Source organism: Odocoileus virginianus, chromosome 17, assembly GCF_023699985.2.
Source record: "Odocoileus virginianus isolate 20LAN1187 ecotype Illinois chromosome 17, Ovbor_1.2, whole genome shotgun sequence".
In the NCBI taxonomy this organism is placed as follows: domain Eukaryota; kingdom Metazoa; phylum Chordata; class Mammalia; order Artiodactyla; family Cervidae; genus Odocoileus; species Odocoileus virginianus.
The window spans coordinates 53,760,899-53,788,635 of record NC_069690.1 but is presented as its reverse complement, the minus strand read 5'-3'; the positions used below and the strand labels follow the sequence as shown (position 1 = coordinate 53,788,635).

General features: G+C 49.3%; 2 protein-coding genes across 5 annotated transcripts in view; one reads left to right on the top strand and one right to left on the bottom strand.

Moving 5' to 3' along the window:
• The window catches only part of CD300LD (CD300 molecule like family member d), a 121,609-nt gene that overhangs the window by 82,678 nt on the left and 11,194 nt on the right, over nucleotides 1-27,737 (bottom strand). Inside the window, exons 3-8 of one of the 4 annotated variants that reach the window (XM_070480013.1) lie at nucleotides 27,295-27,624; nucleotides 25,852-25,960; nucleotides 24,479-24,591; nucleotides 22,089-22,111; nucleotides 21,615-21,764; nucleotides 19,969-21,075 (exon numbers count right to left, since the gene is read on the bottom strand). In XM_070480013.1, coding sequence (XP_070336114.1) covers nucleotides 20,920-21,075; nucleotides 21,615-21,764; nucleotides 22,089-22,111; nucleotides 24,479-24,591; nucleotides 25,852-25,960; nucleotides 27,295-27,624 — 881 coding nt within the window. In that variant the 3' untranslated portion in view covers nucleotides 19,969-20,919. Of the gene's footprint in view, nucleotides 1-19,968; nucleotides 21,139-21,614; nucleotides 21,765-22,088; nucleotides 22,112-24,478; nucleotides 24,592-25,851; nucleotides 25,961-27,294; nucleotides 27,625-27,737 lie in introns of those variants that run through there. The other 3 variants (XM_070480014.1, XM_070480011.1, XM_070480010.1) reach the window with 3 other exon arrangements.
• Nucleotides 247-27,737, top strand: part of RAB37 (RAB37, member RAS oncogene family) — a 65,536-nt gene continuing 38,045 nt past the window's right edge. The window contains exon 1 of the mRNA XM_070480019.1: nucleotides 247-716. Coding sequence (XP_070336120.1) covers nucleotides 645-716 — 72 coding nt within the window. The 5' untranslated portion in view covers nucleotides 247-644. The remainder of the gene's footprint in view (nucleotides 717-27,737) is intronic.

Here is a 27,737-nt window from a genome sequence, read left to right as displayed (position 1 = left end):
GTGTAATTTAAGCTCTGGACCCTCTCTGTAGGGAAATGCAGGTAAGCAGAATTGTGCAAATTATTTCAGAAACTTCAGGGACCCCTCTGGGCCCTCATCTGTCGACCTCATACATCCTGTAGGGAACTGTCTAGAGACCAAAAAGAAGTGGCTCCAGCACCGCTGGACTTCACCTCGGCAACCGCAGGAGAGCTGAGCTGCGCGGTGTGACGAGGATGTTCGGTCACTAAGAATCAGGAACGGTGAGCTCCCGGGACCACAATGCCCTGAGAACGCAGCCGGGACGCTGAGGCCCCGGGATCCGGTAGCTGAATGAGATTCGCACGGACCGCCGGCTAGACTGAAATCTTGCATCCCTCCCAACAGCCTGGAGTCACGAGACAGGGGACGGGATCTCAGAACTCTGGCCCTGGGCGCGCAGAGACGGTATCGCTGTTCCTGGTGCTGAAACGCTGCGGTCGCGGAAGGAAGAGGCCGCCTGCTCCCAGGGTACCGCGCCGCAGCGGCTGCGGGAGCTGTCCAGTGCTGAACCGGATGCGGCCGGCCCGCGGGGCTTAGACCCGAGCCTGCTGCACCCCGAGGAGACCGGACGGAGCTGACGCAGAGCGCAGGGAGACCGGGGAAGAGCGGGCTCCAAGCCGGGCATGGACCTGCAGAGACTCGACTCCTACCAAGGGGGAGCCGGCCCTGACTTCCATGAGCACGTCCTGCATAAGGTAAGGATCTCTTCGCCCCCCCGCCCCACCTCCCCCCGGTTCGCATCTCAATCCTGGACGAGGGCGCCGTCACCAGTTCTCTCTCTTCCCTTCACTTGGCTTTGGAACTTAAAGAGAAACTAGACCGTACCTGTGAGCCTGGGGAATCCTTTATGCTTGATGCTGTTTGTTACTTAAAACAGATGCGTGTACACGGGGGAGGGGCCGCCGCCAGAGGTTCACATCGTCGGGGGCTTCGTTCATTCACTTAAATCACTTGTGTCCCTTTCTCACATCCTCTCTCCTGACTCTCAACCCTGTGACCCTCAAGAATCTTTGCATTCCATAACCCTTGTGGAAGGATACATTTGTTCTCCCACCCTTGCCTCCCAAGCTCCAGTCCCATTAAGTCTGGTAGTTGAGGTCAAATACCCGAATTCCTGGCCAACTCTGCTGAAATTAAACATCGAAGTGGTCTGCAGCAAAAATAAACTGCTGTTTTCAAACCAGACTCCCTTGCACCGCTGGAAACCTGGAAGTCCTCCAGGCAGGACTCGCTCATAGCCTCCTGAAAGTGCTTATTTCATAGCTCATACTCACCCCTTGCTTCTCTCATTCAAGATTTTTATATAACTAAGTTATCAGTAACATAACTAAATTATAATGTAAATTATCAATAACATCCTCTTGAAGTGACTGTTGGAGAAAAGTAGCAGCCTCTCTCTAGGCAACACTTTCCAATCCAAACCCATCAGTCAGGACTTCCCCAGTGGTCCAGTGGCTAATACTTCACACTTCCAATGCAGGGGGCCTGAGTTTGATCCCTGGTCAGGGAACTAGATCCCACAAGCTGTAACTAAAGTTTCCTGCATCCACAACTAAGACCTGATGCAGCCAAACAAATATTTTTTTAAAAAATCACTGCAAATAAGCAGAATGTATATTTTGCTATAAGAAGTCACCATTGCTACTCATCTCTTTCTCTACCTTCTTCGTTCAGCCCTTTTATTTCCTGCTTTGTTAACACCAGTTTATCTATTAGTCCCTGAAAGGCAGTACATAGTCCTATACATGGAGATTTTTTTAAATCAAGGTATCACTCTGAAAATTCCATGAATGTAAGCTTTGAAGTAATCTCATCCTCTTTTGTCCCCTACTATACAGTTGTTGGCCTTCCCAGGTGGCGCTGGTGGTAAAGAACCCACCTGCCAATGCAGGAGACATAAGAGATGCAGGTTTGATCCCTGGGTCAGGAAGCTCCCCTGGAGGAGGGCATGGCGACCCACTCCAGTATTCTTACCTGGAGAATCCCATGGACAGGAGCCTGGTGAGCTGCAGTCCTCAGGGCCACACAGAGTTAAACACGACTGAAGCCTGCTAGCATGCATGCACGCCTACAGTTGATATCTGAGGAAACTCAAACCTGGAGCAGTACAGTGACTTGTCCAAGAAAACAAGGTAGTGAATGGCAGAGCGCTAAAAGCCAGGAATTATGATTCAAAGTCTAGTATTCTTTTCTCTCTATAAGTGTAGTTCACGGACCTACAGCACTGACCTTACCTCAGAGCTTGTTAGAAATGTGACATCTCAGGCTCCACCCCAGACCTGCTGAATCTGAATATGTATTTTAACATGATCTCTAGAAAATAAATATGCACATTAAACTTTCAGAAACTGCCAGGTGCCACACTGGCTATTTCTGACACATTTGTAGAAAGCCAACTACTAAGAGAAGAGGGTCTATAGATTTGATGAGTCCAGTGACTTCTCCATTTAGGTCCCTGAACCTCTAGGCTATAGAGAAGAAAAATGCTTAACTTTCCGAGTCAGGAAATTTAGAAATAAACTCGAATAAGGTCTGTGTTCTTAGAGATGGTGTATCTAGCCTCAGTCAAAACTGCCTGCAAACAAAAGGGAACATAATTACAAATCAATTACAAAAGCATCCTGGTGACTAGATACATGGGTCTCTCCAAGTTTAAACCATCCTGTAAATATATAAATATCCATTCAAAAAACTTTAAGACTTGGTGGTCCAAGTTTCAAAATTATTGATCACATATGGTCTTTCCCACCTCAGTTACCCACACAGGAAATCTAGGCTATAGCCCATGAGAACGTTCACTTCCTTTGGGTTTATTGATTACCAAATTGGAAGGGAGCCTATTCCTACAAGTTCCAGTACATTTGAAGACAGGTGTCTACTTACCACTAGTAAATGCTCAATATCTTCAACTTGGTTGTGAGCATCTTGAGGGTAGAAGCTGGCCTTAAACCTTCTGTGATACTAAACAGGGTAACATATGTGGGTAGCAATTTTCCTTTCCCTATAATACTGGTCACTTCCTCCTAGTATTATTTTATTATTGTACATGACTTTTCATTGTGATCCACTTAGTAACCTTTTTGTAAAGGGACAAGGTACCAACATATTTGTATTACTTTAAACTTTACTATGTAACAGAGTCCGAGGAACTCCTGTTGGTTCATTCTAACAAATTGCCCATAGGAGGGAGGGCTCCCTTCCAACATGAATTGCTAGAGAGGATTTTTTTTAATAAACGTTTTATTGAAGAATAACACAAGAAAAGCTCAAATCGTATGTCTATACCCTGATGGGTTAGCACAAAGCAAGCACTTCTGTGCAACCTCTATCAAAATGGAGACAGAACATTACTAGGCCTTCCTTGGAGACCCAGCGGTTAAGAATCTGCACCTCCTGGTCTCTCTGGTGGCTCAGGAGTAGGGAATCTGCCTGCCAGGGCAGGAGACAAGGGTTCGGTCCCTGATCCAGGAAAATCCCACACGCCTTGGAGTAACTAATCCTGTGCGCCGCAACCACTAGGCCTGTGCTCTAGGGCCCTCCAGCCACAACTACGGAGTCCACATGCCCCAGCGATTTTAGCCCATGCCCCCGAGAGGCTGTGATCTGCAGCAGGAGAAGCCGCCGCAGTGAGAAGCCCGAACACCGCAACTAGAGAGCAGCCCCCACTCGCTGCAACAAGAGAAAGCCCGCACCGCAGCAAAGACCGAGCACAGCCAAAAGTAAATAAATAAATTTGGAGAAAAAGGAGTCTGCACTTCCATTGCAGGGGCACGCCTTCAATCCCTGGTCAGGGAACTAAGAGTCCACATGTCACGTGAGGCAGCCAAAAAACCAATTAAAAAGAAGAAGAACCTTTCCAGCTCCCAGAAACCACCCCCAACATTTTTTCCACACACTACCCCTGTCCTCCCCAGAGGTCACCTTTACAGAGGGTAAAGCATTATTTAATATTTTGACAGAGCTACTAAATTTTATGTAGATAGTCCTAGAAAGCTGCCAGAGAAAAGATACTGCTGTATGGTGGAAAGAAACCCCAGACTTGGAATCAGACCAGACCTTGATTTGATTCTGAAAGACATCTGTGAGCCTTATTTTTCTTATCTATAAAACAGGGATAATAATACCTGGCTTGCTGAGAGTTTTTCTTTTCTTGAGTGAAAACGTTAGATAACATAATGTAATATCTTTATTATTTATCAGGTGTATAAGAAACATTCAATAAATGGTTGTTACTAGGAGACCCTTCTTGAGCTCCAGAACTACTTCAGTAGATGTCACATTGGGTCTCACCTAACATGATGAAGCTTAGTGAGAAGAACAGCAGCTTCATACACAGAAACACACACACACACATTTCACAGACACGATCCCAAGGGACTGAGCTCACACACCCACATACACAAAACTCCTGACTTCTATGTGAATATCGCAACCCTGATTTCGTAAGACGAACATCCCTTTTCTCTGGGAGGTGAGGTATGGGACTCTGTTTCACCAAAAGTTTTACTTTCGTTTTAGGTTTGAAGGCTTTGTTAACAAAAGAAACTGCTTGTTACACACACATAAACAATTCCAATATTTAATAGAGGGCTATTTGACTTAATTTCCCTATGCTGTCATTAAAAGAAATGAAATAGAAACAACAGACAAGGGTGACAGTCTCTACATCACCAAATCAGGCCAACAACCTTCAACCAGACTTGAACAGTGCTGGGAGGTCCCTCACTAACAGCAACCTGGAATCCCAATTGGGAAAGGGTCTTCCCAGTTGGTGCTAGTGGAAGAACCCGCCTGCCAATGAGGGAGACATAAGAGATGCGGGTTCCATCCCCGGGTCGGGAAGATGCCCTGGAGGAGGGCATGGCAACCCACTCCAGTATTCCTGCCTGGAAAATCCCATGGATGGAGAAGCCTGGTGGGCTACAGTCTGCGGGGTCGCAAAGAGCTGGACACGACTGAAGTGACTCAGCACAGCACAGCACCCAGGAGGTCCGTCCAGCCCCCGGGTAGGACATCCCATTGCAGTCCGAAGGGCTCTCGTTTATAATCCCAGATCCCAGACTGATATCATCATCAGTTTGTGTGCAAAAATGCATCTCTGGTTTAACTCTAACTTTTACAATGCTGTTTGTTTTACCTGGTGAGTCATAAGACTTCTTAGATGGGGGGAGAAGGGGGGCAGTTCTTGGCCAGGTCCTCAGGGACTTAAGAGATTCCAAGACTCACTCCCTTTCTTATCTAAAGTGTCACTTGACTTGCTGTGCCCAAAGGCAGACTGGGAATCTAGGTAGTGTCCAGGTGGGTCAGAGGCCTGCTCCCCTGCCTCTGAAGCCTGAAGTCCTCCATTTTAATTTCCCTAACGGATACAATGAGACCTCTCATTAAAATTCACTTATCTGAAACACATTCGCCAAGGATCATCAGCCTTGGATGGCTCCCGCACTTAACTCATCCCAAGAGGTGAAGGCTAAACCAAATGAGCCTGAGAAACTCTCAGAATATTCCTTGAGTCTGGGCTGGAAGCTGGGAACTTGCCTGGAAGCAGAGTTCATCCATCATATGCTTGGAGATTTTAAATAGAGTTGCTCTTGTTCTCACAAATCTGAATATTTGATGCAGCTAAATAATTTAAAACATGTAAACAACCCTGCTGCTCTTTCCATCAGAGAACTCTCAGCCCTCTCTTGCTACCAGCACAATCTCAGGAGCCACGAAAGGCAGCAATGTGCGTTAGGGGCTCAGAAACTCCTTGCTGGGTTCTTGCTGTGCCAGGCCTGACTGTGAATTCTGGGGAAAGAGTGGGGTCAGCTTTTGCCCCAGATGCTGGTGAATCAGGACAAAGAGACTTCAGTTCAAGAGCTCACTTCCTAACTCACCATCCCCAGCACTGCAATGAACACCCACAAGCCAGTTTTGTTTCAAGAGGAGCAAATATTTAATATGCCAAAGTCAGTCTCCTCCATAGCACCTTGACAAAACCAGTGACCAGGGACAAGGAGGGGGGCATTCATCCATTCATCCAGGGCTGGTCCTCATTGGGGAAAAAATGGAATTACTAGGGAAATAAAATCAAAAGGTCCCTGTCCTACAGAATTCCCATTCCTTCCAACTCTGCCCCCGACACCTCTTCTATGTGAGTGAGACACGGAAGCAGGTCACCTCTCCTCCTCTCCCTCCTCTCTTGGGCTGATCTTTCACATCCCTCTTGTACATTTATCTCCCTCAATAGCGCGTGTGCCTCATCTAGTCATTCAGCAAATATTTATGGATCGTTTCCAAAGAGTGAGAAACTATGATGAGCATTATAAAGGATGCACACACACACAAGCACACACACCAAAACTAGTTCCCACCTCCAGTAAGCCCCTGGCCTGTGAAACACGCACACAAATTGCTATAAAGCTCAGTAGAGTCTCAGAGGCGCCCTAATAAAGGTCTGGGAAGATAACAGGGGGTAACTCAGAAAGAAATGGTCACTTCTCATTCAATTTGAGGCTTCTCGCTCTTGGCCCCTGCTTGAGTATTAATATCTAAGAAAGGCAGAAATCTATACACCAGCCAGCCTCCCTCCCACAAGGCCACCACCCATTCATCCTAGAGAACAGTCTGGGTTCTGTGGTATTTTTCTTCCCTATCAGAAAATTTTATCAGAGAAAGACAAATCAATCAGCAAAAGACCATACCAGCTAATCTGTCTCCCTCTAACCATTCCTTATCCCTCAGGGACTTTTTTTTTTTCCACCAAACAAAGTTAATGAAACACAAATTGGTGGTCAAAGCATCTGATTTCACAGAAAAATCCATGCCCTGTAGGTGAAGAAATTTCACTTTCAAAGTTCATCATCTCAATAAAGTGGTTTTAAAAAAAGAGAGGGAAAAGGAGAAGGAGGAGAAAGAGAAGGGAGGAAGAGATGGAAAAGGAAAAAGCAAAAGAAAAAAATATATGAAAAAATGAATGCGCGAGAACGACTAGGTCCAACTCTTGCCTGATTTCCAGTCTCAGCTCAGAAACAAACAAGAAAGCCTAGAAAGATTAGCTGTTCCACTCCTTGTAGAATATTTCCATTTGCTTGTTTTCCTCTCTTGCTCACTCTGGAGACCTTCCAATAAACAAATGATGTGTATGTTACATCATTAACAATCTCTGACCATCTGGGACTCCTTGGGCTAATCTGTCAGTCCCGCCCAGATCCCAGCTCAGCCAGCTGGCTTGGGGAGAGATGCTGGCTGGTTCTCCTGGATAACCTTAGCAGGAAATGATCATGACTTGCCCAACCTCTCCAAGTCATTTTCTAAAGTCTCAGGCTTCCCACTCCAAACACTTCTCCCCTCTAATTTAGAGTTCCTGGGACTGTTTGTGAGGAAACATCTGAAACTCACTAGTGATCCTCTCGTGAGCTGTTCTGGGAAAGGACTGGGCCATCTCCCTTCATCTTCAGGGCAGGAAATCCAGCTTTGCTGGAAATAAACAGCCAGAGGTGAGCAGCAGGGTAGGGGATTGTGCAGCTAGACGCGTGAAGTGGCTCCAAGCGTTTCCCAGCATGCTCCTTGTTTCCATCCTCCTCCCAGACAAGAGGAACAATCCCTGGAGATTGCAAGCAAGGAGGGAGATCACAGCTTCTTTGCTACCTAGCAGAGAGCTCAGGTAATGCACCTCCCCAGTTGGAATAGCCCTGGACCACCCTCCCATCTGCCCAGAGAGGAAGCTTTCTGGGGGACAGTTAAGAGAGCTCCAAGACAGCAGCAAACAACAGATCTAGACATCTTAACCCCTGACTGCAGCCATCAAAGCCTTCCAGACCTTGTGCCACTCATGAAGTTAGCGAGGTGCTAAGCACTGCTTGCTCAGTCCCTTCAGTTGTATCTGGCTCTTTGTGACCCCATGGACTGTAGCCCGCCAGACTCCTCTGTCCATGGGATTCTCCAGGCAAGAACACTGGAGTGGGTTGCCATGCCCTCCTCCAGGGGATCTTCCTGACCCTGGAATCGAACCTGTGTCCCCTGCATCTCCTGCATTGCAGGCGGATTCTTTACCCACTGAGCCACCTAGGAAGCCCCTAGGTGATGCCATGGAAATAATGTAACTGTTGAAACAAGCAGAGCTCACAATTCCCCAAGCAAATGATCCTTATTTCCCTGACCTTGATGCCAAAGTCTACTCCCTCCCTTCTTATTTGCATTTCTGCTTTTAGCAGGCAGTTTTTAGCCATTAACGTAAAGGTATCTTTTTAATGACTGGTGCTTATGTAAGCCCCATAGATGTGCTTTTATGTGCCTTGAACCAAGTTCTGCTTACGTTCATGCTTTCTAGCCATCTACCTACCCCCAGTTACCAACAGCAGAAACACCCACACACACACACACATTCACAAGGTACAGGCAGGACCAGTGATGAGGTGTTCTTATTTTTTGTTTCTTCTTATGTCTGTGTCTTTCAAAGGCAAAGCAAACCTTTCCCCTCCTCCTCCCTCTGCCTTTTGAATTTGCAACCACATCACTAACAGCGACTCTGCTTTTTAAAAGGCAGCTCTGCCAAGTATCAGAGCAATACCCTCAGGGGACAGTCAGGACTGGGACCAACTTCTTCCAGCCTCTCCCGGCTTCACACAGAGAAGCCTCTTAACCTCTGGGAGGGAGTGAAGCTGCTGGTGCAGACTCAGAGCCTCCTCCAGGGAGGAGGTACCCCCTTCCTCTGTGGAGAGCGGTGCCAAGCTCCTCTTTATCCATGTTCTTCCCTCTTCTCTGGTCCCTTTCTAAGGTTTCACTAGGCTAGGACCTAAGTATTAAAATCATCTGCACTGTCAACTTAAAAAACTGCACAACGTGAATGTTGCAAGTTAAGTTTATTGGGGGCAAAATGAGGACTCCAGCCCAGGAGACAGCAGCTCAGATAGCTCTGAGAAACTGCTCCAAAGAGGCAGGGGAGGAAAGGTCAGTGTATATGTGATTTTTGGTGAAGCAACTGTTCAGTCGCTCAGTCGTGTCTGACTCTTTGCAAGCCCATGGACTGCAGCACGCCAGGCTTCCCAGTCCTTCACTAGCTCCTGAGTTTGCTCAAACTTGTGCCCATTAAGTCTGTGATGCCCCCCAACCATCTCATCCTCTATCGCCCCCTTCTCCTCTTGCCCTCAATCTTTCCCAACATCAGGGTCTTTTCCAGTGAATCAGGTGACCAAAGCTGCTTCGGCTTTAGCATCTGTCCTTCCAATGAATATTCAGGATTGATTTCCTTTAGGATTGACTGGTTTGATCTTGCTGTCTTCTCTGACACCACAGTTCAAAGGCATCAATTAATTCTTCAGGCATTCAGCCTTCCTTATGGTCCAGCTCTCACATCCATACACGACTACTGGAAAAACCATAGCTTTGACTAGACGGATCTTTGTCAGCAAAGGGGGAACACATGCAATCAAGCACATATTTTTCCAGAAGGTTTCTACTAGTCTCCTGAGGCCTTCACTAGTCACGAGGAACAGTCATCACGATGAAGGATTTTAGTGCTTTTCTAGATAGGAGGACATAACAAGAATTGGGCTCATAAAATCAGCTCCTGATAATATCTGAAGACCTGTTCGGCCAGTTTTCGCCGAGCACAGAGTGCCTCATTCCTGCTCTCCACCCTGACCTCCTTCGGGGGTGTAAAGGTCAGCAGCTGCAGCAGCTCTGGATTTAATCTTTGTAGAGGTAGACGGCAAGCACACATGGCAAGTACCAGTCTGTCGCTGACACCATAGTCCAGAGGGACCCCGTGAGACTAATAATTGTTCGTGATAAATGATAAAAATAAACCCCTGGTTCATTTATGGAGCATTATAGTTTTAAAAAAAACTTATAATACATTCTATGACACTTCCCTTTTGCCCCATGCTTTTTCCAATAGATTGTATTATTAGTTCCATATGATAAATAAAGAAATAGAAGCCAGATGAAAACAAAGGAGTTACTTGCTCAAGGTCACAGCAGGTAGGCATTATGGAAATTCAAATAGCAAGAGCCGATCCATACAAAGCACAGATGAACCAGACACTGTGCTAAGCTCTTAATAGCCTTCAACCCTGCAACAAACCTATTTTAATCTCATTTTAGGGATGAGTAAACTGAAGCACAGAGACATTGAGGAACTTGCCTAAAATCACACAGTTAATTAGAGGCAAAGCCTAGATTCAAACCCCAGCAAGCTGGAAATGCAAATGGATGGATTCAGCAGAGGGCAAAGGACTTCACCAAGGGGATCACAGATTGTCATCATTTTTGGGTGTTGACAGGGTCCCATGTATGGCCCCAGCTCTGTAGGATCAGAGACCCAGTTTTGCTCACTCAGTCAAGAGTGGATCCATCTCAAAAAAAAAAAAAAAAATGCATTAAAAATAAAAGCCAAAACATGCACACACACAAACAAACAAAAAAACCCAATGGATCCATCTTTCCAGGCAGCCTTGTGTTAATCAAACTCACAAAACTGATGTATTGTCCTGGATGTCAAGCCATATTATAATCAGCGGATGGTTTGCTAAGCATGAAATTCAGGGACAATAAAAGAGAGGGAGACTTGGAGAACTCAGATGCTGAACGATGTCAGGATGATGCGGTTTGCTGGCTGAAAGGATGGCCTCAATCTACGGCTCCCTTGGCCCTTTCTACCCATGGGTCCTCTCCTCTCTGATCTCCCCCTCCCCTGGCTGCGTTTAACTGTGACCTAGGTCAGGCAGGCACTCTATTCTCCCCAGATACCCAGTTTCCTGCACCCCTTTAGGAACCATGTGCCTCTGAGCTGGAGCCTGCCCTGGACTTGAGCTGGTTGTGGGGAGAGAGGAAGCTGGCCAGGGCAGGGGTGCGGGATGCTTCTTCTTCAGGAGTCTTCTTCATCCCGATGATACACACAGGTGTGGACCCACAGCTCTGCCTCCATCCTGCTCAGGGCTCATGTCAGGGACTTAGGGATCTGGGTTTTAAGGGCGAGACCAAGAAAGAGACAAAAGGGGATTGGGGTCATTTCCTTATACCCCACCACTGTCCCATTCCACTTGCCCCCCTTGAAACCGGATATGCTTGATTGAGAATCTTGAGAATTGATTCAGTGAACACCTGCTGGGTGCGGTTTGTGCCCGAGAGCCCAGGAACAAGGCCTGTTCCCCACCCCAAGGAGCTGAGTCAAGCAGGCTGGGTGGCTCAGCAGCCTGGCTCAGAAGACTCAGGCCATATCTCACTTCCGCCCAACATGGACACACGGATATTGGTGCCCATGAAGACGTCCTGAAGTTGGGGACCTCTCGTCTCACATGATGGGAAAATCAGAGGACCAGGTCAAACGCTTGTGGCAATCTCAGGCTGCCAAGTTCGGGGTCCCGATTCAGTGACTGATCCAAAAGGCTGCAATATTCACAGTTCTAGGAACGAGCCCACCTGTGGAGCTCAGAATGACTCCAGGCACCCAAGACAGGAATCTCTTCAAGTCCAATATCCAAGAAAGCTGGGGGTTTCTTCTGAGACGTGCCCAGAGCAAAGAAGTATGGCCCAAGCGTGGCAGAGTCAGATCCAGAGAAGCAAAGCTGGTACCCCTCCCTCAGCATCTCTAAAGATCCATGTCAAAAAAAATCCAAACTCAAAAGTGCCAAGGCTCTGGACTTCCCTGGTGGCTCAGTGGTTAGGAATCCACCTGCCAACGCGGGGCACGTGGGTCCAACCCCTGGTTCAGGAGGAGCTAACATGCTGCCGAGCAACTAAGCCTGGAGCCAAAATATGGAGCGCTCACTCCAGAGTCCACAAGCCACAACTACTGAAGCCCATGAGCAACTCCTGAGCCTGCGCTCGAGCCTAGAGCCTGTGCTCAGCAACAAGAGAAGCCGCTACAGTGAGAAGCCCGGGCACCGCAATGAAGTGCAGCCCCTGCTGGCTGCATCTAGAAAGCCCGTGCGAAAACAATGCAGACACAATGCAGGCAAAAATAAATACATAAAAAGTCCTAGAGCTGATGCTCATTGGGCTGAGACTGGTCGATGTCACCCGCGAAGGTAGAGTCAGTCCCACCCATGCCCTAGGGATGGAGGGCGGAAGAGAACAGTTTCCCAGGAGAATGGGGGTGATGTTAGCTGCAGGCTCATCATGCAGTGACAGATGCCCTATGGCAATCCCATTTGGATCACAGGACCTTTTCAGTGTTTTAGCGAGAAGGGACTGAAAAAGAAACGGACTGAACTCGTCGCTCTCCCACCTAAACTGGGCTAGCTGTGTCTCACTCGTACTGTTGCTAAAGACTAAATAGTCCAACTCAGTTTCTCAATGACCAGACTCCGGAAATGAACTGACGTCGCCCTCTAAAGGGACTGGCTTATTGGGGCTATGGAGCCAGACCTCACCCTGGGGGTGGGAGGAGGTTTTCCTATGGAGGAGGATGACCCAGCCTCCAATCTCCCAGGAAGGAGGCTTACAGGGGGGTGCGGGGGTGGGGGATGGGGATGAGGATGCAGGAGGTGATGCTCAGGCTGGAATGGAGGGAAGCTCTTCCTTCTCATTTTGGAGTCAGAGTCAGGTGGGGTGAAGAAGCCTGGATTTTTCAGTGGGGGGGGGGGGGGGGGGAAGGGGCGGCAGGGTAAGCTGTGAGCAGCCCATGGATTCACAAAAGCAGATGAAAAGTGAGCCAAACAGGAAAGCGACCTGCCTTTGGCCATCACACCAGCCCCACACCTGGAAGGGCCCTGTGATGGGCTTAACACTCTGCTGGTTTAGTGTTGGTTTAATACTCTCCCCATTTCGAGAGTCTCAGTTTTGGTACAGGAGCCCCATATTGTTATTTTGCGCTGAGACTTACAAAGTCCGCAACCACTGCTGCTGTCAACAGGACGCCCTGCAGGGCCCAAGCCTGGGTCTCTGCAGTGATCCTGAGCTGTTCTCTGGGTGTGCCCTCCTTTCTTTGGGCCTCACCCCACGCCTGGCTTCAGATGAGCTGTGAGGAGCCGGCGAAAGGTGATCTTACGCTCTGGGCAAAGTGGCCAAGAAGCGAGCTGTATTCCTCCCCAGGGCCAGCTTTTTAAAGAAATAAAAAGCCTTGAAGGAGCCTTCCATGGGGCCTGTGCAGCAGCTCCTGGGAGACCTCTCACAGAGAGCTGAGGTTGGCTGGACAGACGTCAGCAAGGCCCAAGCTGTCACACACTGGGAACCAAAAGGTCACTTCGGTCACTCTGAGATCACAGGCTAGAGGGCCTGTGGCCCTTTGGTTAAACAGCGTCTGGCAGAGGGATGAACAGACCCCGAGTGACGTTCTGTGATTGTACAAGGCCACCCAGCAAATAAGTAAGAAATAGGCAGAACCCTGGGACTTCCCTGGTGGTCCAGTGGTTAAGTGAGACTCTGTGCTGCCACCGCAGGGGGCACCTGTGTGGTCTCTGACTGGGGAGTTAAGATCCCACATGCCACGTGGTATAGCCACAAAAAGAAAGAAGAAGACAGAACCCCAACCTTGGGGCTACCCAGACACCACTGAAAAGTAGGCCTGGTGCAATGAGTCCCTGTTCCCTGGGGCCCAGGAGCAACATTGTCCCCTGGGGATTTGCCTCCAGAAAAACACAACTGTGAAAGATAAACAAGTCCTACTGTATAGCACAGGGAACTATATTCAAAATCTTGTAATAATCCATAAGGGCTTCCCTGGTGGTTCAGACTGTAAAGAATCTGCCTGCAATGCAGAAGACCCAGGTTCGATCTCTGGGTCAGGAAGATCCCCTGGAGAAGGAAATGGCACCCCACTTCACTATGCTTGCCTGGAGAATTCCATGGACAGAGGAGTCTGGTAGGCTACAGTCCATGGAGTTGCAAAGAGTCAGGATAATCTATAATGATAAAGAATCTGAAAAAGAATATATATATATATATATAAAACTAAATCACACTTGAAACTAACACAACACTGTAAGTCGACTGTACTTCAACAATTTTTTTTTAATTTAAATAACCAGCCACAGGATAATAGCCACAGGAAAGCACAGCAAGATTTACTGACACCAAGATGGCTCCAGGGAAGAATCTCCTTCATCTGCCTCCGCTTTCACTTCTGTTGTCACGTCTCAGCTATTTTTAGGTGGATTATCTCTCTACTGGTCCTACTTTCATTTGCCTTGCAACAGGCATCAGGGCGTTTCAGTGGGAGGACAAGGGTCTCCAGCGTTCAGTCCTTCTGCTTTTGTGGCGTATTGCTAATCTTGCAAAGGCAATGTGAACTTTTGAAATGAGTACATCGTCTGAACTTTGCAACTCCTTCCAGTGACCAGGGGGCTGGCACTGGGCAGCGTGGATGAGACCTGGGGTTATAACCCGCTGCTTCCTTGTCACAGAAACCCTCACTGTCTCTGACAGAGGGCAACATTCTGCATGGGGATGCTGCAAGGAAACTTGATGAGGCTGCCCTCCCAGCATCACCAGATCCTTAAAGAGCATAAAGGCACAGTCAGGCGTTGGCTTGCAGCTTTATTGAGGGAGAAAAGTCATATTAAGATAGGAAGGGTTGTGCGTAGATTTGTTAATTTAGTATAGAATGTTGCATAATGAAGACCAGCTCCTCCGACAGCTTTGGTAATTAACATGAAGGCAAGAAGAGTGGGTCAGGGGCTGCGATAGAAGCTTACAGCCACCATAGGCAAGCACAGTCTTCCTTGGAAGAAGCAAAATACAATGAGCTGGGTGATTTCAGTGGTAACACTCCATTTCTTCACTAGGATGGTGAATAGGGAGTTTTGCTTCCCTATCCTTTAAAACAAATACACATCTTATGTAGACGTATAGCCTGCACCAATATGTCACTAAAAGTTGTTCAGTCACTAAGTTGTGCCCAACTTTGCAACGCCATGGACTGCAGCACGCCAGGCTCCTATGTCCACCATCTCCCGGAGTTTGCTCAAATTCATGTCCATTGAGTCAGTGATCCCATCCAACCATCTTATCCTCTGCCCAATAAAACTTAAAATGAAACTATTGATGGAGGTAAGGATTTCCCTGGCAGTTCAGTGGTTAAGAGTCCAAGCTCCCATCATAGGGGGCACAGGTGTTATCTCTGGCCGGGGACATAAGATCCCACATGCTCTGTGTCATGGCCAAAAATAATGATAATAATAAGGCAATGAACAGTGGGGCTGGGGGCATCTGGGTTTGTGACTGAAGATGGAAAGGGTGATGGGGAGGATGTGGGAGGTTTCAGAAAGTCCCCAGGGTGGAGTTTTTATTTTGGAACACAAGACAAGACATCCCTCCTTTCTGCTAAGAGCGGCTTTTCTATCACACAACAGTTCAGAATGTCTCTTCTCTATTTCTGATCCTTAGGAACAGTCTTGAAAGTGAAAGTGTTAGTCATTTCAGTCGTATCTGACTTTTTGTGATCCCATAGACTGTAGCCCGCCAGGCTCCTCTGTGCATGGGATTCTCAAGGCAAGAATACTGGAATGGTTAGCCATTGCCTTCTCCAGGGGATCTTCCAGACCCACGGATCAAACCCAGATCTCCCGCATTGCAGGCAGATTCTTTACTGTCTGAGCCATCAGAGAAGCCCCAGGAACAGTCTTACCCGCTCCCTAACTCCGAACCTGTCCTTAGAGGTTCTTCAGTAAAACCAGTGAGCCAGTCACCTCTGGTACTGGAACTGCACCCACTCAGGACAGGGCTGTGTGAGTTTGTTGTCCCAGTGGATTATTCAGGGAAGGGCTTATGCTGGGCAGGGGAATCTGAGGGACTGAAGCGGCTCTTTTCCCTACTGATGTAAGGTCACAGGGCCCTCATGAGTGACAACCTTAGCATTCAGATGAGTAAGTGACTAGGAGGTTTCAGGGGGATGCTGGGCTTCCCAGGTGGCACTAGTGGTAAAGAGCCCGCCTGCCAGTGCAGGAGCCGTAAGAGACGCGGGTTCAATCCCTGGGTCGGGAAAATCCCCTGGAGAAGGGTGTAGCAACCCACTGCAGTGTTCTTGCCTGGAGAACCCTGGACAGAGGAACCTTGTGGACTGCAGTCCACGGGGTCGCAAAGATTCAGACACAACTAAAGCGACTTAGCGCACATGCACAGACCACACTAGCTGGACCTAAAGGAGAGAATCCATGTCTAGAGAACAATGTGGACAAAATCAGTGGCTGACAATTCTTAGTCTATACGTGAGCCCCAACCCTTGACAAAGCATTAGTCAATTCGTAGATTATATACAGACACAGTATAAATCCGTGTTGGCCCAAAGTCACCAACTGTCCTTCGTGGGAAGCACCACCTACTGTTTTGATTTGGGGCACTCACATGTCCTTTCTTTTATTAAACTATGGTCATAACAGATGGTTTAGTAGTGGGTTGCCATTCCCTTCTCCAGGGGAATCTTCCCAAACCAGGGATTGAATGGTTTAGTAGAAACCATTTTTTTTTTTTGGCCATGTCCTAGGTTATATGGATATTAGTTCCCCTCCCAGGGCCTGAACCCTGCAGTAGAAGTGCAAAGTCTTAACCCCTGGATCACTAGGGAATTTCCAAACCAATCCCTTTCTTAACCAACTTATTACAGCAACAAACACCTTTCGATCTCTTGGTGAAAATACTGTCTTTGTGCCTGTGGCAACGGGTAGATTCTCTTGAAGGTTCCCTTGCTTCTGCTCTTTGCGCATCACCCATTGAGATGCGTGTTTAACAAGAGTCAACTGCATCCAGGCCCAAACCTGTTTAGGCCAGTCATACCTGTGGATTATAATTATGCAATTTGATGAATTCACCCATGAACAAACCAATTAAGAGTAAAAACAGAAACAATATTGACCAATGGCAGGGAGCGTAAACAAAAAAAGTTACTTCTACAAAATTGAGGGGACTTCCCTGGCAATCCAGTGGTTAAGACTCCAAGCTTCCACTGCAGGTGGCGTGGTTGGTTCAATAACCCTGCAGGCTGTGTGGTGCGACCAAAAATATTTTTATTTTATAAATAAATAAATCGAGTGTTTTAGAAAGACTCAATTAAAGCATATCATTTTTTAACAGCAAACTAGAAATGAGGGAGAAGACTGTAAAATATTCATAATGAAAGCATAAAAATGAAAAAGGATTTTGCAATCAGATTGCTTCATCAGTATCGAGAATGTCTTGCTCCACGTCAGGGAAACTAGAACTAGAAACTCCAGGACCAGACAATGTGTGTAGTTTGTGCAGAAAAGGCGAGTAATCCCCCTTTTTTTTTTTTCAGCAGATTCATCAGTGAAGAAAATGCTTAGATTTACATCTTGATACTGTTAATAGCCAATGATGACACATTTAGATATTTTGAGCCAAAGAAAGCATTTAGAGAAAGAATATATCTTTTGTGTGATTCCTTGATAAAACCAACTTTTCCAGTAAACAAACTGTTAACAATTCCAATTACATTGGGTAAGAATACACCTACTTGGTAAGATAAAAGCCTGACCACTATATCAGTCCGTCCTGGTCTAAAAAATTCTTATATGTGAGGGATGACCCTGGTGGTCCAGTGTTTAATACTTCCCCTTCCAAGGCAGGGGGTGGGGGTTCAATCCCTGGTCAGGAAGCTAAGATCCCACATGGCCCATAGCCAAAAAAAACAAAACATAGAAAACAGAAGCAATATCGTAACATAGTCAATAAAGACTCTAAAAAAAATAGTATGCTTCTTAACAAGTCTTGCCCGTCTTTAAAAAATAAAATTAAATAAAAAATCATTGGCGCATAAAATCAACTGATTTTAGCTGCCTGGCCCTTCCAAGATCCAGTGGCTATGAACTCTGTTTTCAATATATCCAACAAAGGTAGCCTTTAGCACCACTTCTGTCTAACACTTATATATATATATATATTTTTTTTTTTAACTTTTTGACCATGCTATACGGCATGTGAGATATTAATTCCCCAAACAGGGATCAAATCTGCTTTGGAAGCACAGAATCAGACCTCCGGGCAAGTCCCAATCCAATGTATATATATTAATCATATATGACTCTAACCTGACTCTCAGAAGGGCTCAGACTATAGAGAGCAGCCTTGTGGTTGCCGAGGAGGAGGGAGAGTGGGAGAGGGATGACGGGGAGTCTGGGGTTGATGCAACTCACACAGAACGGGTAAGCAACGAGGTCCTGCTGAATGGCACAGGGAGCTATATTCACTATCCTGTGATAAACCATAAGAGAAAAGGATATTTTTAAAGAATATATATGTACAACTGAACCGCTTTGTTGTACAACAGAAATTAACATAACATTGTAAATCAGCTAAACTTCCATTTTCTTTTTTTAAAAAAAGGAGGGTGGGCTCTGTCTTCTGAAAACCAGAAATACACACGTATTCTCTCAAAAGGAGACTATCCAAACCTTCCAATGTTTTATAAAGTGGAATCTTTAAATATTAATGATTCAGAAACCAAAGGAGGGAAACTCCGGCACCTTTGTCAGGCTATAAATAACTGGGCACTCAACCGGAACTGAGCAGTTAAACATCTTGGAGTTTGTCCTAACAGAGTGTGCTTTCCTGGGAAATGGTAAGTGCCACCCTCACTGAGGCCAAATGAACCTTATCTGAATTTTCTCTCCCTTGCAATAAAGGTGCTAGTCCAGAACCCAAAGTCTGTCTTAGCAAAGCCTCTGTGGAGAAGCCGGATACGGCTGAGACAACACCAAGATGGTAATCTCTAAACATTAAGAAACAGTTTCCTTCAGCCCTCTTGCACATGTTTGCCTCCCTTCCCCCACCCTGACCATTTGCCCAGCACTCTCAGGCTTGAACAAATTGGGCTGGATTCAAGACAGGTTCCTGCAGTCATGACCCAACACCGGGAGAACCTAAGTGCCTCCTGTGAGGACCACCACTCAGAAGTCTGCTCTGCCTGGCTAGCTATAGAGTGGACTGGACAAAGTTTACAAATATCAGGGCCTAGTCAACCCCATCTCTAAGGGTATGAAAAGGTCCCTTTTCAGAATGCCATCTATCCAGATGACTGGAATCTGGGATTTAAAAAAAACTTTATATCCAGAGATATATCTGGTAGGTGCCTATTTTAAAGGCTGACTGAGGCGATTAAAAGTTAGATGGACAGGAGAAAGGCCAGTGTGGGCAGAGCGGGGCAAGTCAGGGGAAGAGGAGCCAGAAGGAGGGTCCCGGGCAGATGGGGATCCGTGGACCCCTGGCCCCCGTGGTTCCATGGAAGCAGCCGCGAGGAGGCGACAAGCAGAGAGTGATCAGGCCTGTGCTTTAAAGAGATCCCTCTGGCTGCTGGGAGGAGGATGGACTCAGGGGCAGAGAACAAGAGGGACTCCAGGCCAGGGACTGGACTAATTTGGTAACCGTGGAGATGACAAGCTGAGACAGGAACCAGGATTCCAGAGACAGAGGTGTCGGGACCCTAGAATAAAGACAGTAAGTCAGCATCTGTAATATTTCTTTTTATTTATTTGGCTGTGCTGGGTCTTAGTAATGGCATGCAGATCTTCGATGTTTAACTGTGGCATGTGAACTCCTAGCTGTGGCATATGGGATTTCATTCACTGACCAGGGTCCAAACCCAGACCCCTTGCAGTGGGAGGTCAGAATCTTAGCTACCGGACCACCAGGCAAGTCCCAGTCCAGCATCAATAAATACTCACTGACTATCCCTCTGTGAGTAACTGTGTACACACACACACACACTCACACACATTATCCTCCTTATACACACAGTCCAGGTGGTGGCCCAGACTCTGGACTCTGGATCCAAAATGCCCAAGTTCAAATTTCAATTTAGCCACTTGCTGGAAGTAAAACTTGATAAGTCACTGAACCTCTCTGCACCCAGATTCCTCATCTGTAAAGCGGGGACAGTAATGAAAGCATCTTCTTAGGGTTGTAACGAGGATTAAATTAGTTACTGCAGGTAAAGAATGTAGGGATGAGTGCCTGCCACAATAGTACATTTTTCCTATTGCTCCTGTAACAAATTACCACAAACACAGTGGCTTTGTGAAAATAATAATTTATTCTCCCATAATTGTGGAGGCCAGAAGTAGGAAATCAGTCTCACTGGACTAAAGTCAAGGTGTCGGACAGACTGACTCTTCTGGGGGCCCCAGGGAAGACTCCATTGCTGCCTTTTCCAGCTCCTGGAGGCTGTGGTGTTCCCTGGATCCTGCCCATATCATCCTGACCTCTGCTCCTACCACCATCACTCTCTTCTTCTCTGTGACCTTCTCTCCCTCTTCTGAGGACCCTTGAGCTTATGTTTAGGGCCCAGCTGGATAACCCAGAATAGTCTCCCCATCCCCAAATCCTTGACTCCATTATATCTACACAGTCCCTTTTGCCCCAGAAGGTAATGTTCCCAGGTTCTGGGGCTTTGGATGCGAATAACTTCAAGAACCATTATTCAGCCCACCATTCATGATTAAGTGAAAGTGTGAGTCGCTCAGTCGTGTCCAACTCTTTGTGACCCTGTGGACTGTAGCCTGTCCACGGGACTCTCCAGGCAAACATACTGAAGTGGGTTGCCATTCCTTTCTCCAGAGGATCTTTCCAATCCAGGGATCAAACCAGAGCCTCCCGCATTGCGGACAGATTCTTTACCATCTGAGCCACCACCCATGATAAGCAATAAATAGAAGTGAATTACTGTTATTACCATTATCATCCCGCTTATTCCCTCAGCAGCTCCGGATTGCATCCCCAACCCTGTCTCAAGCTGTGTGGGAGAGAACGGGATGTGGAAAGACCTCTGTCTGACTCTCAGAAGTTCCCTGAGACCAGACCCCAAGCCATCAGACCAGAGCTGGCCGTGATGCCAGCTGCATCAGTCAGAGACCTCAATCAGTGGCTGGGCCCCTGAGGGGACAGAGAGAGCAGAAAGCAGACAAATGGAACAGGAAGGTCCTCAGAGGTCTCCAGGGGGCTCAGAGAGGGGCTCTGGGGCTGAAGCTAAGGCTTTCTGATGACGCTGTACTCCGTGGCCTCCTCAAGGATCCTGCTGGGAGGGGGGCCGTTGAGGTGCTCCATGTTGCTGTAGGTCGGCTGTTCATCCAAGGTGTCCAAAGACAAAGCTGCATAGGTGATGCTGTCCCTGGAAACCTCAGCCTGCAGTGAAGATGTCTTCAGGGTTAGAGGGGTGTAGGGGATGTTGTCCCTGAAAACGTCAGCCTGCAGTGAAGATGTCCTCGGGGTTAGAGGTGCTGGCCGGAGGCTGCCCACACATGGAGGAGGCCTTGGAGGACCCCGGGGAGACAGACCCTCCAGGACTTCTGGAGGCTTCTCCCAGGCCCTCCAGCCCCTCCTCCCTCCACTCAGCCGGGCACCCTGAGCTCCAGTCGTAGCAGAAGGTGATCTCCCTCAATTCCGTGCCAGGGCAGCACATTTTGCACAGAACACCGGGTCACTCGGCCGCACCCAGCGTATGGACCGTGTCTGACCGGGCTCTGAGCCTCCAGTGCTGAGGTCTGGTACGGAGGTGATGCCAAAGGCTAAAAGCCCACAGGGGCTCTGCCAGCCAGTCTTTCAATGGCTGCATCTTTGCTCAGCGCCCACCTTCCCACGTGGGCGAGAGAAAACCCATCCTCAAAGGAGGAGGCAACAGCGGGTCTGGTCCAAGCCCCATAGCAGCCCCACTGAGCACATACCGTGTTGGCATAGTCCCCGTCCCCCGAGTAGGCCTGGGGCGAGGAGGAGGCCCTCCCAGAGGGCTTCTTCCGGGAGGAGCCAGAGGGCTTTTCAATCTGCGGCAGGTTCAGGTCTGCGTAGTTTATGTCGCTCCCCGGGGGCTGACGCACCTAGGAGATGAGACGCAGCTTCCTCTTCCACGGAGGGACATGTGGCTCGCTGCTTCCCCGGGACGCCCCGCTCCCAGCTTCCTCTGCGACCTCCACTTCCTCTCAGCCTCCCACGCCCGCCCCCTCCCAAGCTCCCCCCACTTCTTGCTGATTCCAGCATCTTCCTGGGCCCCTTCCCAGCCCTTGCAGCTGGGTCGTGAGCATACATGCACTTGGGCACGGGGATTGTCTGAGGCACCTGGGCCTCGGTGCTCCTGGCAGATGGAACACAAGAAGGGGGCAAGGTGTCCAGTCTTTCTGCTCTGACCTCGGGGTCTCTCTTACCTGCACTGGGGATGTCCCAGCAGCTAAAAGACAAAAACAACCAGAGTTAGAATGCCCATTCAGACACTCAGTGGTGCCCCCAGGTCTGGGGAAGAAATGAAGTGAATTAGGCTTCAAGCTCAGAGAAAAGAGTATGTGTGTGTGTGTGTGCGCGTGCGCGCTCCATCTCTCAGTTGCATCCAACTCTTTGCAATCTCATGAACTGTCACCCCACCAGGCCCCACAGCCCATGGAACTTCCCAGGCAAGGATACTGGAGCGGGTTGCCGTTTCCCACCCCAAAGGATCTTCCTGACTCAGGGATCAAGCCCACATTTCCTGAATTGCAGGCAGATTCTTTCCTGCTGAGCCACTGAGAAGAGACCTGGTCCTAATTCTCATCCTCAGATGATAAATAAGGAGACCTCGGTCCACCTATTCCCCACATCGCAGAACTGTGTGATCAGCTGGTCAGGTGGCCCCCTCAGCTATCAACTCCTCTGGGATTAGGCTCAGCCATAACTTCTGGAGTTCTGCTCATAACTCCATCATTTCTCGACCTGCCTGTCATCTTTCAGGGGTCAACTCAAGTCACACCTTCTTTCTGCAGCTACCCAGGCTGTCGAATCCCTCCCTTGCGGGCTCCCAGGGTATTTGATTTATGTCTGTCTCATCACCCGAATCCGCCCGCCAGTGCAGGAGACCCAGGTTTGATTCCTGGGTTGGGAAGACCCCCTTGGAGAAGGAAATGGCAACCCACTCCAGTATTCTTGCCTGGGAAAACCCCATGGATAGAGGAGGCGGGTAGGCTACAGTCCCTGGGGTTGCACAAGAGTCAGACAGAACTGAATGACTAAAGAACTAAACAGCAACACCCTCGTCCCGTTGAATTCTGGTTAGTCCTCGGGTAGGATGGGGGCTGCTAGGTGGCCGAGCCCGTTCTGTGCTTTCCCGGTGCTGGCTGCATCAGGCGCACCAGGGCTCCCGCAGTACAAGTTGCTCCTGAGACAGGACTGTTCTAAGCTGTTCTAAGCGCTTGAGCTGAGTCAACACTGTATGGACCAGCTTTCAGTTGTGGTTCCTATTTCTTTATGTCCGTGCCATCTCCTGCACCTAGCTTTGGAGACTACAAAGAAAGAATATAAACCACCCCCGCCCCCCGGGTTTTAGGGGGGAGAGAATGTATTTAGGTCACAGACAATACATTTGAGAGAAAATATAATGAGCCAAGAATCAGGCTCCCCTCTTCCCAAACTGCAAGATTCCCCAGGCTGTGGGGAGGGGGCAGCGTTAAAAGGGCCCCATGAGAGTTCGGGTCCCGCTGGATTCCGAGAAGGAGAAGGTGCAATTATTGCAAGAATGTGGAAGTGGAGCCAGACAGGAAAAGGGTTGGTTGAGGCCAAACCTCATGACTGACAAGTGCAGACTCATGAGCAGGGGCCCTTCCCTAAAGGGTAAATTTACATAGAACAAGGAGGGTAGCTTGAGAAAAGGCTGGAGAAGAAGAAGAGCAGAAATAGGCCTGGGATTGTCCCTGGTAGCTCAGTGATAAAAAATCCTCCTGCAAATGCGAAGACGCAGGAGTTCGATCCCTGGCCCCAGAAGCTCCCACATGTCTTTGGGCGACTAAGCCCACGCACCCCAAGTGTTGAGCCTGTACTCTGGAGCCCAGGAGCCACAACTACTGAGGCCCTCATGCCCTGGAGCCTGTTCTCTGCGACAGGAGAAGCCACCTCAATAAGCGGCCTGTGCATTGTAACTAGAGAGCAGCCTCTGCTCGCCGCAACTAGAGAAAAACCTGAGCAGCAACGAAGACCCAGCACAGCCAAAAATAGATATATAAATAAAAACAGGAGTGGCCACAAACCTTTCTGAGAAAACCCAGAGGACTGGGTATGTGTGTGTCCAAGCACATGTGTGCATTCATGTGCGGGCTGTGTTTATGCGTGCATACACGTCCATGTGTTCGTGCACATGTGTGTGTACATTCCCTCATGTGTGCATACTTTCCTGTGGGTTTTTCCCCTTGCCCTCATGTCAATTCAGTCCCTCCGTGACAACCACAGGAAGTGGTGGTCAAGACTCTAAAGGGTCTGGGTACCCCAGAAGGGCTGCCTGCCTAAGATCATCATCACCTCTGCCACAAAGAGCCAAATCAGGAAATAGACAGGGAGGCAGAGCAAAGAGGCAAGAACAAGGAGGGATGTTCAAGGCAGACCTGACACTGAAAGCTCCTGGTCTCACCTCCAAGCTCCAGCTCCTCAAACCGCCAGCTGCTGTGGCCTTCGGGACAGCGACCCTTCCGGAGTCTGCAGGCGATCCGTGGGTCCAAAGTCTCCGGAATGACCACGCAGGCTGTCAACCCCACGCACTGCTACCCAGCCCAGCCCAGCATCAGCCCAGTCCCCTCACCTTTCTTCGGTCTCTTCGCCATTCTCCAAGCCACAAGCGAGGCCACCATGAAGAGAAGCAGCAACACCGCAAAGATGAGAGGAAGGAGGACACTGAGACCCAGGCCGTCATCGCTGCAAACGACAGATGCTGCAAATGACAGGTGCTGGCTCACCTCCCCCCTCAACCTTATCCCACCCACATGGGGGCAGAGATGGCCACACACCTTTAGACCTTCTGACTGCAGGGCTGTGGTTTCCAGCCTGGGAAACCCCTACTCCTGGGTACCCGCAAAGATTTTATTTTTCCTTTTCTTGGCCACTCTGCAGGGCTTATGGGATTTTAGTTCCTTGACCAGGGATTGAACCTGCACCCTCCACAGTGAAATCATGGAATCCTAACCACTGAACCACCAGGGAGTTCTCCAAAGATGTATTTTTAAATATTTCATTTATTTCCGCTAAGTCTTAGCTACAGCAGGCAAACTCTTAACTGCAGCACGTGGGATCTAGCTCCCTAACCAGGGATCAAACCCAAGCCCTCCACATTGGGAGCACAGAGTTCTAGCCACCGGACCACCAGGGAAGTTCTGGTTTAAAAAAAGATGGCGAGGAGGGTTGCACGGTGTTTCTGTGGGTCTGCAGACTGAACAGAAATTGTGAGGCAAAGGCTCTGAAAAGGTTTTTCTATTTCTCTGCTTGCCCCCTATGCAGGCTGAACAATGTCCTTCCTCCGGTAGTTCACTCAGAACCTGAGATCCGTTTGGAAGTAAGATCTTTGCAGAGGTCGTCAAGTTAAGATGAGGTCATGCTGGATCAGGATGGGCCCGAGTTCAGTGATTGGTGTCCTTATAAAGGATAAACTGGTGGTCCAGTGGCTAAGACTCCTCCCTTCCAACACAGGGGACCCAGGTTCAATTCTTGGTCAGGGAACTAGATCCCACAGCTGGCAACTAAGAGTTTACAAACCACAACTAAGACTCAGTGCAGTCAAATAAATAAATATATTTTTTAAAAAGGCAGCGGGGGTTGGGGGGGTGGGAATTGGGGCACACAGACACACAGGGAGAAGGCCATGTGATGTCAGAGGCCAAGGCTGGTGTGATGCTGCCCCAAGCCAAGGAATTCTCAGCTTACCGGCAGCCCCCAAAAGTGAGGAGACTGGCCTGGGACAGACTCTACTTTAGAGTCCCAAGAAGGAGCCAGCCTGCCCACATCTTGGTTTCATTTCTGGCCTCCTGAGCTGTGAGAGCAAGTGAAAGGGGACCCGAGCATCCTGGAGCCCAAGAGTGCAGAGACAAGCTCTGGCTGGGGCCTGGGACTACAAAGGGTGCCCCTTCCGAGGAGTTTGGGCCCCATGGTCCATGAGGATTGGCAGCATCGGAGCTGGCTTACCTGTTGTTGGAGGTGTGGCCGGTCTCAGCTGAGGAGCGAACAATATCTTTTGTGGTGACAGTGGAGGTGGTGGGCGTGGTGGTCGTGGTGGTCGGCACTGTAGTTGGTGCTTGGCATAGAGACCAGGTTACACACCACTCTGCCTGCTCACCCGCCTGCAGCCCTAGACGTGCCTCTGAGTCTGGGGGGTCAGGGTCTGGGGAGCATGGGCCTCCCTGCCCTGAGCAGTCTGGAGCAGGGCCAAGGGAGGGGCCAACAGCCTGGACTGCTCATATCTCCCTGGCCTCCGGGAGACTCAGAGCCTCAGAGGCAGTGGGGCTGGCACTGGTCCAGGGAGGTCAGAGGGGCCCAGGGTCGCCTCAGGACAAGGGCAGCTGGAGGGCAGCTGAATCCAGATGCTCCAGCTGCTAATGCCGGGCCTCGGCCAGTGCCTCCCCCATCTACTTATCCACGAGGACAGGAGTAGACTGGGGGCTACCAGGCAGCTGACATAGCCGAGGTCGGCGACGTCAAAAGTCAGGACCAGCCCTGAGCAAAGTCCCGAGGTTCAGGAAGAACCTGCACTTGGAGGACGTTATTAAGCTCCCACGATGGGGACAGTTCCTCTCAGGAATGTTGTCAGGATTGAATGAGATGACGAACATGTTGTACTTGGCCTCACAGGTTCCAGGTGTGAGCGTGGGGGTGGGGCGGTGACTGCTGACTGTGTACCCAGCCCCCCTGCCACACAGGTGCCTCGTGAGCTGGTGTCATCTATCTGAGGACCAGCAGAAGCAGAGCCCAATAGATAAATTATGTCAAACCAAGACCGCTGAGCTAACATGCCCAGGAGTGTTTGCATTTAGAAGGATTTAAGAAGAGAGCATCAATCATCCCAAATGTGTAAATGGCTCGTGATGGGGTTTCAGGCACCGGAAATACAGCCCTCTGACAGTGAAGCCCTTTCCAGACCCCGACATTAAGCACAGTATCCCCCACTGGGCTGGGTCTTTCCCCTGAGATGGGATATGGACCACGCGGTGGGCATGGCAGCTCTGAAGATGCAACCCTGAATTTCAGAAAGAGCAGGAACACCCCCAGGGCAGCAGGGGTCCCAGGAAAGCACTGCAGGGAACTAGGGGCTCCAGGTCCCACAGAGGAGGGTCCCTCTGGCCCACAGGCTGACACTGGGACCACCACCTTCATCTCCTTGGGAACAGACTCAGGCTCTGAGTGTGTAGAGGAAAGCAAGGTGCCGGGAAAGCCTGATCCTGTCCTGGGAGAGGCCCTGGAGCCAGGAGAGCGTCGAGGGGAAGCCCTGCCCCTCCCAGCCCAGGTGGTCAGTGGGGGCTCCGTGAGACCTCAGGACTCCCCAGCCCCTGTGACATTCACTCTGAGGGCCAGCTGGGTCCCTGGACAGAGCAGGCCCTGAAGAGACACGTCCACACGGACACAGACTCTCACCTGGGTCAATGGTCACTTCTACTCGGTTCCCCAGGTCAGTTCCGAATTTCTCAATCCCACACCAGTAAGTGTCTGAATCGTCTAGCCTGAGCTTCTCCATGGTCACGGTTAATGAGCGGTCTTTCCAGTCGTCCTTGATGGACACGCGGCCCTTCTTCACCTCCTTCTCTGATTCAGTGGTTTTAACCATGATCCGACAGCTGCCCCAGTCGGCCCCCCGGCACCACCACTTCAGGTAGGACTCATACCCAGGGTCGTATCGACACCGCACGGTCAGTGATGCCTGCTCCACACCTCTCACTGCTCTGGGACCCGAGATGGCAGATGAGCCTGGAAATACAAATCCATGCACCTGTCACCTCCCGCCCTGGGGGCAGGGCCACAGCCTCCTGCATTGTGAAAAGTTCAACCAGACCCAAGGGCCTCCTGAGCTGAGTAACAGT